Raw genomic sequence first — 19,418 nt, forward strand, 5'->3', positions numbered from 1 at the left:
TTTCAGGCAAATGCAGTCAGTGCCATTGCTCACTAACTCGGGATTTCACTGTCCGATTTAGCTGCAAGTCTTGGTTGTCCTGGGAAAATGCTTGTGAGTATTTGATATCCTCTCAAGGATACAACATCATGATCAATGACCATTGGCAGAAACTGGGAGGCACTGGGAGAGTCCACATGGAAATGGTTGTGGTGATTCCTGACAAAGGGTTTTTGCCCGAAACGTCCACTCTTCCGCTCTTTGGATGCTGCCTGACCTGCTGTGCTTTTCCAGCACCACACTCTTGACTCTAATCTCCAGCATCTGCAGTGCTCACTTCCTCCTGTTTCTTTGAGGTGTACAACTCCTGGGCTGTTTTATATGCACAGTTTACCATCCCAGCGTCAAATTGCTTGTAATGGATTTATTGCACATCAGTTGAGAACCACACAGTTTCAGGATTTTAAAGACCTGACTATGGTTTTCCGAAGTGCAGCTGTTTCGAATCAAATGTACAATAAAAAGGATGCAAGTCAATTTGCAGCAACATTTGATTGGAGCAAAACTGCTCACTTCCTGATGCTGGTCAAAAGCAAATGCAGAAGCAAATTGATTTGAATCAATCTGGCATAAACAGTTCAATTAGGACCCTGTCTACACAATTTTCTCATCCTGTCTTGACACACCAGAGGGCACGTCAGCTGGGTGGTCTGACAGTTTCCAGTGCACAGCATCATGCTTCATTGCACATGTTAGGGCAACTAAATTGTATTTAGATTAATAGATTTGTATTGGAATGGATTGTATAATGTAATACATAGGAAAAACATAATAGGTCTCTTTGGAAGTAAGCAGGCATGCTCTCCGCCAGACTCTCTCCTCTCTCCCCTAAGCCTCTCCCTCCTGTCTCCATTTCACATTTTCTCATTCTCTCCTACCTCTCTCTCTTCTAGTTCTCTCTGTTTCGGTTCTGTGTCTCCATCCTCCATCCTTCTTTCTCTCTATCCATCTCTCCACCACCTGCCTCTCATCCCCTCCCCTGTTTTCTTAACCTTTTTACCCTGGAACTCTTCTTAATCTTATACCCAATCTGCCAGCCAATGGGAATAGTATTGTGCACACAGTAAAAATCATAGGGGAAGGGAAAAATCACTGCTTCGGAAGAGTATGCATTTTGAGAGTATCTGGCACTTGTTAAAATGTCCAATTTATAAATTTAGACAGGCAGCCATTATATATTGAAAATGTTGACTTGTATCTCCTGGTTTGGAGAGGATATCAAATTCTCACAAGCATTTTCCCAGGACAGCCAAGACTGGTGGTTAAATCTGACAGTGAAATCCTGGGTTAGTGAACAATGGCACTCTCTGCATTTGGGCCTCCATGATTCCAAATGCACAAGTTAATATGTCTCCCCCAGGTACTCAGTTACGTTCTGAAAGAAGGTATTAAAGGAAACACCAAAGCCTTTTTCTTGCAATGTCAAATTTAAATAAAGTTGTGAGTGTTGACTTTGTGAAATTGGAAAAGGTTGTTCAATGTAGGCACCTATAAATGGAAAGTAAGTTTGATTTTATTTTTAATAAGCAGTGGAATGTTTGAGATACCGCAAGAGGCTGAAATAAAGACATATGTGTGAGCGCAAGAGAAAAAGAGATTGATTTTAGATGAGCTGTAAAGCAGGTGATTTATGCTTCAGACCAAGTGTCAGTTATGGTGAGGCGCTGGGTAGTATGTGGGGCTATTCATAAAAGTAATTGGATTTAAGTTGCCACATAGATGTTCATGAAAAGGGTTGGATGTGTCTCGAGCCTTAGGTTCAGGCCATGTGCAGTTCAGTTCAGTTCTACACTGTTTAATGAATTAAATAGGTCCCATTTATAATACAAGATTGGGAAAACCCAATAGACTGTGCAAGTCAGCATTGACTGGAGGTTTTGTCTGTGATTTAATATTGGTTGCAGGCATGAGACAGGTCTCACTATTTTGAGGAATTCTGATCTTGACAATGACTCACCACAAGCTAATAAAGTTTGTAGTGTAGAATTTCCATGCTGTTTTAAATGTAAACATAGCACATCGTTAGAACAAGCAATTTTCTCTTCACCAAATAGGTCAAGAGGAAGCTGTTTTCTGCCCCAACTTTGATTCCCTTCTATCAACACCAGCTTCTGTCATGTCATTTTATCTCTTAAAGTGAACTGTCCAGTCACTCCCTAGTGGCTCCTTTCCGGGTGGCACAGTGGTTATCATTGCTGCCTCACAGCGCCAGAGACCTGGGTTCAATTCCAGCCTTGGGCAACTGTCTGTGTGGAGTTTGCACATTCTTTGCATGGGTTTGCTCCGGTTTCCTCCTATAGTCCAAAGGTGTGCAGATTAGGTGAATTGGCCATGCTAAATTGCCTATAGTGTTAGGTGTAGGGGAATGGGTCTGGGTGGGTTGCTGTTTGGAGGGTCAGTGTCGACTTGTTGGGCTGAAGGGCCTGTTTCCACACTGTAAGTAATCTAATCTAATATCAGTAATGTAGGCAATCACTGTGCAGCTCAGAGTTTCCTTCTTTTACACTGACAGAGCCTCAGAGTAAGCTGGAATCACAAAGCATGGCTCTGACCAGCATCAACCAAGACAGGAGCAGTTTCTGAGCCTGAACAGCGTGACAATTTCTGGCAGCCATTTTGGGGGCGGTGGCGGGGGGGGGGGGGGGGGGGTGGGAGGGGGAGGACACAAACTTTCACAGTGATTTTTTTTCTTTACTGTCTACAGATTATGATTTTAATGCCACAGATCTGGGCTTGCTTCTCACTGTTTCAAAGTTGCAGAGCCCAGAACCTGCCTGAAAAGAAGGATGTCACAATAACCACAAGCGAGACTTTTGCATTTATTTAGCACCTTCCCTCTTTTCAAAGTATTTTACAGCTGATGAACAATTTTCAAATACTTTTAAAAAAATTCATTCATAGGAGATGGGCATCACTGGCTAGGCCAACATTTATTGTCTATCCCTAATTGTCCAGAGGGCAATTAAGAGAAACCCACATTGTTGTTGTTCTGGAGTCAAATGTAACCAGATTAAGTAAGGAGAGCAGTTTCTTCCCTGAACGATATTAATGAATGGGGTTTTTTTTCTGATGATTGATGATGATTTCATGAACGCCTTTAGAATCTTAATTTTTAATTTTCATTGAATTCAAATCCCACCATCGGCCATGGTCGGATTTGAACTCAGATCCTCAGAATGGGTTTCTGCATTAATAGTTGAGTGATAAAAATACCACTGTTGCAAAGATAGAAAACACGGCAACCAGTTTTCACACAGCAAACTCACAAAATCAGCCATGATCTTTTGAAACTGATGTTAGTTTCCTGAGCTTTGCCACTGTGTAATTTCTGACAGTGTACTAAAAGGATGATGCAGTGACTTGGGGGCAAGCAACCTGTTCCTAACCTGAGTTGTCAGGGCCACTATGTTGTCTGTCTGGGGCGCTGTGTGCTGCTAAAATATAATACAGTCTGGAGTCAGTTCTTTGGAGTCTTATTTTCATCTTAACTGAGTATTCATAATTTAGAATCCATGGATTGAAGTAGATTTCCGAAAGAAACAATTACTGAGACAGTTTTGCAATTTCCGATTATACATTAGATATGTCGATTGCAAAATGTTTCAACAGGTGGAATCTCAGAGTGTGCATTTCATATTGTCTCTTGATTGAACCATTAATTGGAGTTGAGTTTCTACAAATGCTTGTGGATCTCATGTGATGTTGACTGTTCTAGTGAGTCTCTAGCTGCTCAGTTATATAAGGAGTATTGTAACACATATCAGATGGATATTCTTTGCTCCTAGGATGTGACTCTGTACAAGATGCTAAATCCAGAAGGTCCAAAACTGCACTGAGATTAATTAGAGGTTAATTCCTGCCGTCAGTGAGAATTCTGACATTGAGCAGGATCTGATGTTCAACTTGCTAATATTTATGAATGTGAATAGATTAGATTCCCTACAGTACTGAGACAGGCAATTTGGCCCTACATGTCCACACCGATCCTCGAAAGAGTAACCCAGCCAGTCCCATTCCCCTAATTAATGCACCTAACACATTGGGCAATTTAACATGGCCAATTCACCTGACCTGCGGATTGTGGGAGGAAACCCATGCTGACACGGGAGAATGTGCAAACTCCCTGGTTGACCAGATCCCTGACACTTTGAAGCAGCAGTGCTAACCACTGAGCCACCATGTTGACTCATGCTTGAATGAACGCATACAGACTGTTGTAGGAATTAGTTGATGTACATTGTCCTAGTAGTACCGGAACACAGTGTGTCATGGTGGTTTCAGAACACATAAGGCTACATTCAATGAGGCACATAATGGGCGTGAAAGCAGGCAGGTGGACCCATACAGTTGGACACATGTCATTGGTGTCATGCCCACACTGCCAACTGCATCCCCAATGTGATTTTACAGGCAACAGGTACTATTTGGTGGGTTGCCCACTTGTGCCCCAATGGGGGGATATAATTGGGCAATTAATGGTCAATTAATAGTGCCATGCTGATTTAATAGGCGATGGGAGGGGCTGAGACTGAAAGTATTGATGGCAGCTTTAACCCTGTGGGCGGGTGGGGAGGGAGCAGATGAAGAAGATGGCCCTTGCATGGTCCCCAAAGACAATCAGAGGGTCCACTGCATGTCCATTCTCTCATTGGGCCAGCAGCTCTATGTGTAGACGAATAGGAGGCTGGAAGAATGCAGCAAGCCAAGCAGCATCAGGAGGTCTCCACCTCTAGGTCTCCACCTCCTGATGCTGCCTGGCTTGCTGTGTTCTTCCAGCCTCCTGTTTCTCTGCTTTGGGTGCCAGCATCTGCAGTTTTTTTGTCTCGAGCAGCACTATGAGGCCTGCCCTCCTACTGCTCTCACAAGCCTCACAAAGCGCACGGTCTTGGGCTTTCACCTGAAAGGTGAAAGTGGACTGAGCCAGCCAAGTAGATCTGGCCTCACTTCTCACATTGACTCTGGGGCGGGGAGTCCACTTTAACTTATAATCCAGTCCATTGTGCCACCACCATATCCTGCCAGGCAATTCGAAATGGGCAATAAATGCTGGCACAGCCAGCAATTCTCCTCCTCACATGAATGAGTCAAAAAACACTGATCAAATGTATTGTAGTGGTATGGAAACTCACTGCACCATGGCACCCTTGATTCCATAGTTCACTAAGGTCCCTCCATACCATTTTACTGAAGGGTAGCATTAACATTTTACTTCAGGAATACTGGCACAGGGAAATATCCATCTGGTTCTGAATGAAATGATGTCTTGCATTTAATTAAAAACTGTGTGTTTTGAAGAAGGGATCAAATGCAATTTCTGTGGAACAAAACCAGATTTTTAAAAACTACTGCCAATGTATTACAACAGGAAGACACTAGGGGACAGTAGTACAAAGCATATGCAGCATTCAGCAGCGTTAATTGCAAGTCAGTCAGCAGATCTGCTTCCCTCCCAATACATCCTGAACAGTGACAGGCCCTTCCCCAAGCACATTCCTTCCTTCAGTGCATCAGTGCTGCACATAGTTCAGAAGAAACATCATCTCCTCAGTATAGTACAAAATGTGAACTGAATCATTTTGTTCTGCAGCCCAAGTATCAACTTGGCAAAATGAAAGTGCAAACTTTTGCAACCCTGGGATTCTGTGTAGTCCAGTAAAGGTGAAAAGCTGGATCGTTGGGTACTGAGCGGCACTGGGCAGCAATGCAGGGCACTTTCTGGACAACACTGTTGACATTGCATATTAGAAACTACAATCCCCCAAAACGTTTACCTTCCTGCTGCAATAGGCATGTGGGTTACTGGTCAAAGTGCACTGACACTCCCCTGAACTACTTTGAAATGTTTTTCTATGTTATGTACTTGCAGGTTGTTAATATTGTTGTAACAGGATCTCACTGCATCAGTTTGAGAAAGTAACCATCCAGCTAAATAAACTGTAAAGCTCCAGGCATTAAAGCACAATAAAAGGCAATTCGGGCTTTAAGGTACGTGCCGGTGTTTAAGCTGCACGTCTGCCTGTTCTCACTCATCTTTATCTAACTCCACAACCTAACAAAATATTTTATGTTCGTGTTAGATTTTGTTATTTGACAGCAGGAAGGAAATGTTCAAAGTTCCATTAATCCTGGATTTAAGTAAGCTCACTATAATGGTTCATTATCCCAGCGTACAATGACCACTATTATTCCTAGATTTGAGAAGAAATTTCCATAAGTGGAACTTATGGAAACATAACCTTTTATGTTTGCATTTCAGCCATTGCTTGATGGAAATCTGTCGAACATTTCAGACATACATTGATTCTACAGTAAAGGTGGAGGAAAGGAAGCATAGAAAAAATAGATTTCAATTCATGCATGAACAGGATGGGCCAACTGGTTATTCCACCCATAGTTGTCTCTGTTGAGACATATATTGCTGTTAATTTAATGGTGACGCTAATAGTGTTAAAATATCCAAATAATTAAACCTGAGTTGTGCTGTTCTGCCATTATTTTCGCAGGTACAGTGCCTTAGCCTGCTTGATGATTGAAACTCACTGAACAATGTGATGTTGCTGCATTTGTGTTGTAGGTACAAACTAAACTTGTCAAATTTCAGACTCTGTATCATTTAAACTTTGTGATCAGTGTCAATTACTACCAAGCAACTTATACTGCTCTAAAAATGAACAGTTACAAGTTTGGAGTTTCATCCTTTGAATATTAATTGTTGCTGCAGAATTAAGAATGTGAAATAAAGTTTTATTTTACTGCCTGTTTCTTTAATTAATCCATTCTCCTTTCCTTCCGTCCTTTGTTTTGGTTCCTAATTTGGAATTACTTTTATCTAAATGAAACTGCACAGGTTTTCACAATCCTTCAATCTGAATTTCTGTGTTCACTCAAATTCCATATGCTCCCCTTCCCCTCATAGCTCACAGCAACTTGCTTTAAAAAAAACTCCTAAAACTTAGATACCTTGTCACAGTAAAATCTGCCCTAATTTATTTATCTTTTCCACATAGTAATACATTGCAGTACTATCACTTTGTCAGAGTGACATCATGTTATGATATTAAATCTTCTTCACTTTGGAGTAGCTCTCAGTCAGGTTCTACAGTTTGTTAAAGCCTCTGATTTCTTCGCCATTAAAGGATTAAGGCATTTGGGAGTGCACTGAGCAATAATTTATTGTAAGGCATTTCTGCAATTGAATGGATAAGGAAATGCTCACTCCAAGGAGGGAAATTTGCAAATGAAAATACACTCAAATGCATGGTTTTGAAGTATACTTTCATATGGATATACCCCTGTGTACCCTTGTGGCCCCACCTCCTATCCAGTACACAGCTCACCAGAAAAAGCAGTGAGACAGGATTGTTTGCTTCAGTGCTGAGGTAGGAATGTGCAATGAGCAGTGACTGGCAGCTGGGAGCGGGCATCCTTGGAAATTGGGAATCTTGCTGTATCTCATGTGCAGCTTGGCACATGTAGAATTGACATTTGGATAAGTGTGTGTAATGGGTGAACCATCAATAACAACTTGTCTTCAACGTGAAAGAATGACAAGAACAGCTTATATTATAGCATCTTTAACATAGTGAAAGACTCAAAGCACTTCACAGTAACATTCCCAGCTAACATTTGACACTGAACCTCATAAAGAAATACCTGAATAGGGTGATCAATAGTTTGGTCAAAGAGACAGGTCACAAAGAGCATTCTGAAAGGTGAAGAGAGAGGTGGAGCTGTAGGGAGGGAATTCAAGGGCTTTGAGCTGAAGGCATGACCGTACATCCGGTGACCCTGACATCGGTGGAGAGCAAGTTGTTGGAGGGAATCCTGAGGGACAGGATTTATATGTATTTGGAAAGGCAAGGACTGATTAGGGATAGTCAGCATGGCTTTGTGCATGCAAAATCCATGACTCTGTTTTTCAAAAGGGCGGCACGGTGGCACAGTGGTTAGCACTGCTGCCTCACAGCGCCAGAGACCTGGGTTCAATTCCCACCTCAGGCGACTGACTGTGTAGAGTTTGCACATTCTCCCCGTGTCTGCGTGGGTTTCCTCCGGGTGCTCCGGTTTCCTCCCACAGTCCAAAGATGTGCAGATCAGGTGAATTGGCCATGCTAAATTGCCCGTAGTGTTAGGTAAGGGGTAGATGTAGGGGTATGGGTGGGTTGCGCTTCGGCGGGGCGGTGTGGACTTGTTGGGCCGAAGGACACTGTAAGTAATCTAATCTAATCTAAAATCATGCTTTACGAACTTGATTGAGTTTTTTGAAGAAGTAACAAAGATGATTGATGAGGGCAGAATAGTAGACGTGATCCGGATAGACTTCAGTAAGGCGTTTGACAAGGTTCCTTATGGTGGATTAGTTAGCAAGGTTGGATCTCATGGAATACAGAGAGAACTAGCCATTTGAATACAGAACTGGCTCAAAGGTAGAAGACAGATGGTTGTAGTGGAGGGTTGATTTTCAGACTGGAGGCCTGGGACCAGTGGAGTGCCACAAGGATCGGTGCTGGGTCCACTACCTTTCATTATTTATATAAATGATTTGGATGTTGGAGGTATAGTTAGTAAGTTTGCCGATGATACCAAAATTGGAGGTGCAGTGGACAGATACCTCTGAGTACAATGGGATCTTGATCAGATGGGCCAATGGGGTGAGGAGTGGCAGATAGAGTTTAATTTAGATAAATGTGAGATGCTGCACTTTGGAAAGGTAAATCAGGGCAGGATGTACATACTTAATAGTAAGGTCTGAGGGAGTGTTGCTGAGACCTTGGAGTGCAGGTTCATATTTCCTTGAAAGTGGAGTCGCAGGTAGATAGGATAGTGAAGAAGACGTTTGGTATGCTTTCCTTTTATTGGTCAGAGTATTGAGTACAGAAGTTGGGAGGTCATGTTGCAGCTGTACAGGACATTGGTTAGGCCACTGTTGGAATATTGTGTGCAATTCTGGTCTCCTTCCTATCAGAAAGATGTTGTGAAACTTGAAAGGGTTCAGAAAAGATTTACAAGGATGTTGCCAGGGTTGGACGATTTGAGGTATAGGGAGAGGCTGAACAGGCTGGGGCTGTTTTCCCTGGAGCATCGGAGGCTGAGGGGTGACCTTGTAGAGGTTTATAAAATCACGAAGAGCCTGGATAGGATAAATAGACAAGGTATTTTTGCTGGGGTTGGGGAGTCCAGAACTAGAGGGCATTGGTTTAGGGTGAGAGGGGAAAGATATAAAAGGGACCTAAGGGGCAAATGTTTCATTCAGAGGGTGGTATGTGTATGGAATGAGTTGCCAGAGGAAGTGGTGGATGCTGCTACAATTGCAACATTTAAAAGGCAGCTGGATGGAATGTGAATAGGAAGGACCAAGTACTGGCAAATGGGCCTGGAGTAATTTAGGATATCTGGTCACCATGGATGAGTTGGACTGAGGGGTCCTTTTCCATGTTGTGCATCTCTATGACTCTATGCTCAAAAAATGAACAGCATAGATACATAGGAATACAGAATCGGCGGAGCTCAGAAAACGTGGCAGGGTTGAGGAGCCAGTAGGTCAGTAGGCAGAGGGTGAGGGTGAATGAGACATGCTGTAACTTTGGATTTGATAATCAGACTTCCGAAAGAGTTTGTGTTCAATAACATGGCAAGTGCTCTGGAGATAAAGGTGGGTGATGAGCCAAAGAAGGAGATGCTGTGATGGTGGTGACCAAAGTATCAGTTAAAAAGGTGCATCTTAATGAAGGAGGACAACAGGAAGAACGGGTGCAGTCAGTAAAAAGAAACAAGTTGCATTTATACGGAGCCTTCCATAAACCCAACGTGTCTCAAAACATTTTTCAGCCAATGTGCTTTTGAAATGTATTTATTATTGCACAGCAGGGGTAGCAATCAGTTCATTTTGCAAGGAAAGCCACTCAGGGATTGAAAAGGGATCTATGACTTCAGATGACAAGTGACATTTGTACTAAATCAAATGGAGCTTTGGGTCAGATATAGAAATGCGGCAGACAGCATGCATAGACCAATGTTATTTAATTCTATTTTTTGTGCTTTCTAGTTCTACTCAACACAGTAGAAGATCGACTCTTAAGTTATTTAATTCCCTTTGGTGATGGTATAATGTGACTATTTGATGACTAACATTCCCTTTGCAAATTTCATCTATAAAGCTGTGTGAGCTACAATGACCTTCTTCCGTGACTTACTAAGTTATTTCATTATATTCCAATGTGGGAAGTTGCCATAACAACTGCAAACCAAAGCTGACTGACTGATTTGGGTAAATGACATTTTCTGAATGTTTGGGAGGAATTGACACCAAAGATAATCTCCAACTTACTTTCCATGTGAGTGAAGCCTTAATTTTCCACAAATTCCAACCATATCAGGAAGACATTAGAGCAGCAAAGTCTCTTATCCTCTTAGGAATTTAATAAAATATAATTAACTAATGACATTCAATATTAACATTAATACTACCTGGGGGATGGCTACCATTGAAGGAATGGTTAGGCACGGTAGCTCAGTGGTTGGCACTGCTGTCTCACAGCACCAGGGCGCCATGTTTCGTTCCAGCCTCATGACGAGTGTCTGTGTGGAGTTTGCACATTCTCCCTGTGTCTGTGTGGGTTTCCTCTGGATGCTCTGGTTTCCTCGCACAGTCCAAAGATGTGCAGGTCAGGGTGAATTGGCCATGCTAAATTGCCCATAGTTTTAGGTGCATTAGTCAAAGAGAAATGGGTCTGGGTGGGTTACTCTTCGGAGGGTTGGTATGAACTAGCTGGGCCAAAGGGCCTGTTTCCACACTGTAGGGAATATAATCTAATCATTGAGGGTAGATTCACTTGGCTGATTTTGGGGATGAAGGGGTTAACTTATCAAAAAAAAGCTAAACAGATTCGGCCTTTATTCACAAGAATGAGGATGGTCTTATTTGAACGTATAAGATTCTAAATGGGCTTGACAGGCTAGGTGGTGAGATGATGTTTCCACCAGTGGGGGCATCTTGAATTAGGAGACATTTTTACAGAATAAGGAGCCATTCATTTAAAACCGAGATGTTAGGAATTTATTCTCCCAGCGGGTAGTGAATGTCTGGAAATCTCTATCCCAGAGAGTTGTAGAGGCTAGATTCATGAAAGTATTTAAATAAGATCCCCCTCATTCTTCTAAAATTACTTCTTAACTTGGGGGGGGTCGGAGGGGTGACATTTGAAATGTTCCAATCCACAGGCAATGTTTCTGGTGTACTTCCTTAAATGTTACTGAAAAATAACACATTTTGTGGAAGCTTGTTGCTTTGCACTCATCACGATATCTTGCAAGAATCTCAACTCATGGAGAAAACCAGCATTTATTCTGCAAGTGAAGAGAATGCTGATTGGTTGGCAAATGGGTTCTGATTGGTGGAGGTGTGCGATGGGCGTGATGATCATATCAAACAGCATGTCCCTTTGGCTGTTTGCAACAAGAAATGTACTGCTGTACCCAACCAAACAGCACTTACAAAAGTCACAACACACTGTCCTACATTAGTTGTGAATCTACAGTTGGACAACATTTTCTGGATAATCCTGAATATGCTAGATGTTTGATGGGTACCAATTTAGACTAATTAGCCAGCTCACAGTGTGGTGTACTTGGACGTTCTCGAAGCTATATGTATTATTATACAGGGCCCTGTGCTTTACAGGTAGAAAGTATATGAATGGATACTGTTTTAACTCAACAAAGTAGGTGACAGCCATTTGCTTGTTCTTTTCTCAGGACAATGCATTGAGCAATCAGACACAACATGCCTGGTTTTAAATTTAAACAAAGCCTGATAGTTAACTGCCAATCAGTATTAGTGGGTGCATTCTCTATGGCAAAAGTTACACCAATTGGTGACTAATCAGCACTGTCTTTTCATGTTTTGTCCTTGAATTGGTATTCTTCTGAAATGTCTTGATGAATGCAGGATGAAAAGCTTTGATAAAATGCGTCTTTTCCAGCAATACTCAAATTAGTTCCATGCAAATGACCATTTTCTTAATTAGAAAGGGCAAGCATCTATGGAAAAACAATGGGACTTAGCTGTGCCTGTACAATAATAATGTACAGACATTAAGATTAGATTAGATTCCCTACAGTGTGGAAACAGGCCCTTCGGCCCAACAAGTCCACACCGACCCTCCGAAGAGCAACCCAACCAGACACATTCCCCTACATTTACTCTTAATACTGCAGGCAATTTAGCATGGCCGATTCACCTGACCTGCACATCTTTGGGTTGGGGGAGGAAACTGGAGCACCCGGAGGAAACCCACGCAGACACGGGGAGAATGTGCAAACTCCACACAGTCAGTTGCCCGAGGCAGGAATTGAACCCTAGTGCTGTGAAGCAGCAGTGCTAACCACTGAGCCACCGTAACTAAAGTCAAAAATGACTATTAGAATGTTGACCTTGATATTAACTGGATTGAATTATAAAATAATGACCCAGTGTTTGAGTTATATCGCGTACTGGTCATATGCCATCTAGAGAACTGTGTTCAGCCTTCAGAAGTATGTGGTTAATTTGGCACCAGGTGCCAATGGACTGTTGTGCATTCCAAATTTTTTTGTGGTTGTTCTGTCTTCATTGTTTGAAGCTTTTTATGGCAATCAGACTTCGTATCCAATTTGCTGTGCAGTTGCCATTTACCCATCACACTGCTTTCACTGATTATGCATTAACTCCGGTCTCAAAAAGTACAGAGTTCAGCAAAGAGTGATCAGGGTAGTTCTGGCCCAACAAGTCCACACCGCCCCACCAAAGCGCAACCCACCCATACCCCTACATCTACCCCTTACCTAACACTACGGGCAATTTAGCATGGCCAATTCACCTGACCTGCACATCTTTGGACTGTGGGAGGAAACTGGAGCACCCGGAGGAAACCCACGCAGACACTGGGAGAACGTGCAAACTCCACACAGTCAGTCGCCTGAGGCGAGAATTGAACCCGGGTCTCTGGCACTGTGAGGCAGCAGTGCTGACCACTGTGCCACCGTGCCGCCTACAAAATGTAGAAAACAGGGGCAGGAGTAAACCGTTTGACTCTTTGGACCCTGCTCCACCATTCAATAGGATTATGGCTGATCATTGGATGGCATAATTGTTAACACTGCTGCCTCATAGTGCCAGGGACCTGTGTTCAATACCAGCCTTGGGAGCTTGTACATTCTCCCTATGTCTGCGTGGGTCTCCTCTGGGTGCTCCAGTTTTCCTCCACAGTCCAAGGATGGTGCAGGTTAGGCAAATTAACCATGCTAAGTTGCCCATAGTGTCCAGGAATGTGCAGGCTATATGGATTAGCTTTGGAAAATGCAGAATTGTGGGGATAGAGTAGGGGTGTGTGTCTGGGTGGGATACTGTTTAGAGGGTTGGTGTGGATTCTATGGGCTGCTTCTGGACTGTAGTGATTCTATGATCCAACATAGTATAGGATAGGGTGATAAGTAGGGAACAGCTGTTCCCCTTGGGTTATGGAGTCAATCATGAGAGGGTATAACCCTTAGGATAAGGGGCAGGAGATTCAGAGGTGATTTGAGAAAGAAAACATTTTTACTCAGAGGGTGGTGGGAATCTGGAATGCAGTGCCTGGGAAGGTAGTGGAGGCTGGAAACCTTACAACCTTTAAAACGTATTTGGATGAGCACTTGAAATAACATAACATTCAAGGATATGGGACAAATACAGGAGATTGGGATGAGTGCGCCTTTAGTAGTAGTTATATAGTATAGACTCGATGGGCCAAAGGGCCTTATCTGCATTATGACTATGACTTTGACTATATTACAGTTGAGTGTTCCCACTTTTTCCCTATACCCTGAGATCCCTTTCGCCCTAACAATGATATCTAACTCCTTCTTGGAAACATTCAGTGTTTTGGTCTCAACTGCTTTCTCAGGTGAAAAAACTTCCCAGCTCAGTGCTAAATGGCCTAACCCCATATTCTTATACTGTGACCCCTGGTTCTGGACTCTAGCACCATAGGGTCCATCATTCCTGCTTTTATCCTGTCTAGTCCTGTCACAATTTTTTTGGTTTCTTTGAGATTCCCCCTCATGCTTATAGACTCCAGTGAATGTAGCCCTAACTAATCCAGTCTTTCTTTCCATTTCATTCTACCATTGCAAGAACTAGTCTGGTGAATCTTCATTGCTCTCCCTCCATAGCCAGTCCTGCCCAAGATAAGGAGATGAAAACTACATATTGTACTCCAGACGTGGCCTCACCAAGTCCCTATACTATGCAGCAAGACATCCCTGCTCTTATACTCGAACCTCTCACTTTCAAGGCCAATGTACCCATTTGCCTTCTTCACCGCCTGCTGCATCTACCTGCTTATTTTCAGCGACTGATGTACAAGGACACTCAGGTTCTGTTGCACCTCCCCTTTCCCCAATCTATTGTCATTCAGCTGATAATCTGCTTTTCTATTCTCTCTGCCAAAGTGGATGACCTCACATTTATCTGCACCATAAGATTGAGGGATACCCAATCATTATCTTATAAAGTAAGCTGTATAGGCAAGGTGGTAAAGAATGATACTAGGGTCCATGCATTTAAGGTGAGAGGGGAAAGTTCAAAGGAGACATGAGGGGCAAGTTTTTTACACAGAGAGTGGTAGGAGTGTGGGACGCGCTGCCAGGGGTAGTGGTGGAGACAGATACAATAGGCATGTTTAAAGGATTTTTAGATAAAGAAATGAATATGCTAGGAATGGAGGGCAAGCAAAAGGGATCAGTTTCATTTGGCATCATGTACAGCAAAACATCGTGTGCTGAAGGGTCTGTTTCTGTGCTGTACTGGTCTATGTCCTATGTTCGAATGAGGTACTTAATAAAAGGGAACAAGTGGATACAAATTTAAAACACACAGTTTTGGTACGAAATGTGGCACAAAAGTCCATACCTACTCTCAAATGTAATAAGGAAGGTGTGCTTATCAGTGGTGCCAACTGTTCAGATTAACATTTAAGATGAAGCCATATCTGCCCTCTCATGTGAGTATAATAGAACCCTGGCACTATTTTTGAAGAACAGGGCATTGTCCCCACTGATCTGGCTAATACTTACATCACATTCAACATCACTGAAAATAAGCAGCTCAATCTAGTGATCATCATGCTCTAGTTTGTGGGAACTTGGTTAATACATTGCTTAGGTGAAAATGCTTCAAATATCTAACCTAACCTGACCATTAGGAAAGCCATGGGATGAGGTGCAAGGCTGATTTTACAGCCTAATTGAACATTCTCGCTATTAGGATCAACAGGGGGTAATGTAAAGCAAAGTGTAAGCCCGACACCATGCAACTAATCTGTTGAGTTAGGATAAAACGACAGTGCCTACTCAATGACTGTAAAGTGTGATGGTACTGTGCCTTTAGGAGAGATTTGTTCTGTCCTGTTTCCTTTGCAGTGAGGCGTTGCTGCAGTGGTGCTGGAATGTCTGCTTCAGAAGCAGCGGGTAAACAGTTTTAAGCTCCCTGAGTGTTTTTAAAAATTAGATGAAAGAGGCATGAATCACGCTCACATAGACTTAGGATTTTAGTTTTGCTTTCAGTAGGAGTTTGGAGCTGGCTCATTGAAGCTGATAGATACAGCTCTCTCCCAGCTACAGGAAAAACGTAAGTTCACTTTCTGCCCCCTAGGTTGTTTCTGTCAGTGTTCTTTTCTCCTGCACTGCAGAGGAAATGACACGTGAGGAAAATCTGTTTTTCTGAATTTGCCTTTGCCAAGAGTGTGTTCATGGGATCTGCTATATTGGAACAGTTGATGAGTAGTAGTTACATAATATGTTTATTAAGTATTTCAACAGCTTTCAAATTATGCCAATTTTTTGTTGTTGTTTGTGTTGTGAGTATAAAGTGTGTTTTGCTTAGACCCTACTAGTTGGCCAATCGAATCACAACTGGGACACAGCATCTTACACTTGCCTTTAAATAACATAAAACAGGAGAAGATTTGAGGGGATTTGGTCTGGACCATAACAAAAACACAGGCAAGTTCAGTCTTTGTCAACCTCAATGACACTGAACTTCTTTTCTTTCGGCAGGACATGAAATACCTTTGTATTGCTGCAGCTGATTCTTCAAGCCAAAATCTGTAAGTATTAACCATGACAAATACATAAAGCCAGGGTGAATGCAGAGCGATTAACTGAGGAATCCTATTCATTATGTGATCGGTGAAAGCATTAACATGCTTGTTGTGCATTTGGGGAAACATTGATCCATTACTCCAGAATCTTTAGTTTCCAGTTTCATTCCTGAAGAGGAGGAATCTGAATTTGATTTTAACAAGCTGATAACTCTGGCATTAAATACTGCAAGGATAAATTGGGTTCCTGTCGTGCATCATCGGCCGATAGTTTCAAATGATTCAAGCACCCGCATGGTACCGTCTGACTTATGATTTTGTTTGTTATTAGGGAAGGAGTTAAGGGCTTCAACCAGATTTGCAAAGAATAGCAAAGAGGATGCAGAATAATGATGAGGAGAAGCCAGACCTATGGATGGTCAAGAGAAAGGAAACTGAGGGCTATGAGAAGTTTCTTATTTTAGAGTATTGGCAGAGAATAAGTTTGAGTAAGACACTGTGGACTGAGGCTTGATTTCAACATTGCTGTAGGCCATCTTAAAGGGCAAATAAGAGTCAACCACATTGCTGTGGGTCTGGAGTCACATGCTGGCCAGAACTGCACATTTACTTCTCTAAACGGCATTAGTGAACCAGTTGGGATTTTACAACAGTCAGTGACAGCCTTTGTGGTTGCCATTACTACATTTCCTCCCAGTTTATTAATTGTATTCAATTTCCGCCAGCTGCTTTGAGGAGTGTTTGAACCCATGGTACTCCCCGCCCCCCCCACCCCACCCCATCACATTAGTCCGGTTTCTGGACTATCTGCCCAAATCAGACTATCCAAACTCAAAATTAGGGAGTGACAATTTTTGCTTCACTAATATTTCTAATTGTGTTTGGGATTCAGGGAAGGTAAACCCATCTGTAAACTTAGCAACCTCTTCATGCCTGATTATTTTCATAAACAGGCCTTCATTGCCTGAAACAAAATTGTCCATCCAGGTGTCAATGCCAATATTTGGCCAAATATAGGAAACATTGTCCTTATCAACAAAAGAGCAAATGGCAACTGAACCACTTGCAAATGGAGAGTTTCTCATGTTCAGTGTTCACAGGAGACAGGGTTCTGACTGCCACCAGCATCTGAATCCCAGGGAGAATTTAAAGATCTGCTCAACAGAATGAACTTGGATTAGTGGTGCTGGAAGAGCACAGCAGTTCAGGCAGCATCCAAGGAGCTTCGAAGCTCCTTGGATGCTGCCTGAACTGCTGTGCTCTTCCAACACCACTAATCCCGAAGCTGGTTTCCAGCATCAGCAGTCATTGTTTTTACCTCAACAGAATGAACACAATGTGTAGCTGAGATGCTGCTAATATGAGATGAGTTGGTTTGGGGAGAGCAAAAACTAGCATAGCAGCATTCTCATTGTAATTGATGTCTTTCTTCTACTCAATCACAACTATTGAACAGGAGTGCTTTAGATTGAAAATACATCTCCTTCATCATACAAAGAGAATGTTCAGAACCTATGAAGAAATGTGTTATGATTTTGCCATTTATGACTTATGTGTACCTGGATCTTTATCACACTAAGAACTAACTGTTACGTATTATCCCTCCACAAGTTCATTTGAGTCTAGTAGAACCTAAATCAATAGCAGTATGTGACTTTACAAAAGGAACGTCAGGAATAAAATGATGTTCGGGGAGCTTTGTTAATATTAGATGGAATAAGTGCAATTGCAAGAAGTTATCTTGGATCAGCTGGTGTAGTCTCCCATGGGTGGGAATAAGAAATAATAAAGGGAAAAAGACACTCGTCTATAGGCTTCCAAACACTAACTGTTTTGTAGAACAAAGAATAAATCAGGAGATAGTGATAGTATGTAAAAAAGGCAATGGATTAATCGTTGGCTACATTAACCATCATGTAGACTGGGAAAGCCAAATTGGTAAAGATAGTCACGAGAAAGAATTTGGAGAATGTATTCAGGGTAATTTCCTAGAGTAATATGTTATGGATCCAACCAGGGATCAGTCTATTTTGAATCTGGTAATTTGTAATGAGTCAGATTTGATTAATGATCTCAGAGTGAAAGATCCCCAAAGTTAAGCTTTAAGTTTGAGAGTGAGAAACATGGGTAAACAAATATGATAAAATTGAACAACTGTTAAATACATAGGAATGAAGGCTGAGTTGTTTGTAGAGGATTGGGAAAAGGGTTTAGCATAAAAGATGGTTGTGGAACAATGGAAGATCTTTAAGAAAATCATGACTCATTGAAAAAAGTTGATAAGGCCAGAGTAATATTTTGGAATTATTTTTGAACTGTTTGGATAATAGGTATTGTCTCGGATTAACATGATCTTCTTCTGCCCTGTAACACTTCTGTGATTTTGTGACGTCTCTCGTGATGAGAGTGATTGATGACATAAAAAAATTTAACTCCAGTCGTGTTTTGCTGAGTCTGTTCTGACTCTCCTTAGGCTTGACTGTCAATTTCAAAAGACAAACAGATTTTCAAATGCTCTCATTGACTACCGGACCTAAAGTAATAAAGTGAATCTTGAAATGGTTTATACAGAACTAATATCTCTATTTACAAGAAATGGTTTTCTGGTCAATGCACAATTTGATTCCTTTTTGCAATCAGAATGTGTCCAGGAGAAATACCACAGGAAGGAAGACATAAGGTCGTTTTTTAACAGAAGTGACCCTTTTCTGCAGTTGTGTGTATTTTTAAATCTGATTTCACAATTGAAAGTCATGCCGACACAAAGAAGCTTTCAAAGAGGCTGACACCAAACACTATGATCGGTTTCCAAAGCTCGACATTTAAACCAGTGCGTTGCAGTTTTAACACTGTGAGCACACGTCATTGCTGGTGGAATGAGAGGTCTGGGTTGGTTAAAGGTGCATTGCAAAATGTTGTGCTGAAAGCAGGTTACTCTGTATGGGCACGTGTATGTGTTAGCCAGACAGTGTCTACTAAAGTTCCTGAGCTGCTGTCACTGCAGCTGTGTGATGTGTGAAAGATGAATGAATAAAGGCTACTTGAGACAATTGTGGCATTTTATGATAAAAGGATGGACATCTATTAAATGTTACATTCCTTGTCATTGTGGGGATGTCATTGTGTTGCATTCCTTGTCATTGTAAAGTGAATTGTAAAAAGAAAGACATTTTGTTAAATCTCAGTTACATTGCACATTTATATGACACCTTCAATGAAGTAAAACATCTCATGGCGCTCTACAGGATTTGATATCAGACA

General features: G+C 42.0%; 1 protein-coding gene across 1 annotated transcript in view; it reads left to right on the top strand.

Annotated features, from left to right (window-relative positions):
- dusp22a (dual specificity phosphatase 22a) overlaps positions 1 to 19,418 on the top strand; it is a 119,679-nt gene that overhangs the window by 26,786 nt on the left and 73,475 nt on the right. The window contains exon 4 of the mRNA XM_072595906.1: positions 16,114 to 16,163. Within this exon, the coding sequence (XP_072452007.1) occupies positions 16,114 to 16,163 (50 nt within the window). The remainder of the gene's footprint in view (positions 1 to 16,113; positions 16,164 to 19,418) is intronic.

This window comes from Chiloscyllium punctatum, chromosome 26 (genome assembly GCF_047496795.1).
Source record: "Chiloscyllium punctatum isolate Juve2018m chromosome 26, sChiPun1.3, whole genome shotgun sequence".
Classification (NCBI taxonomy): Eukaryota; Metazoa; Chordata; class Chondrichthyes; order Orectolobiformes; family Hemiscylliidae; genus Chiloscyllium; species Chiloscyllium punctatum.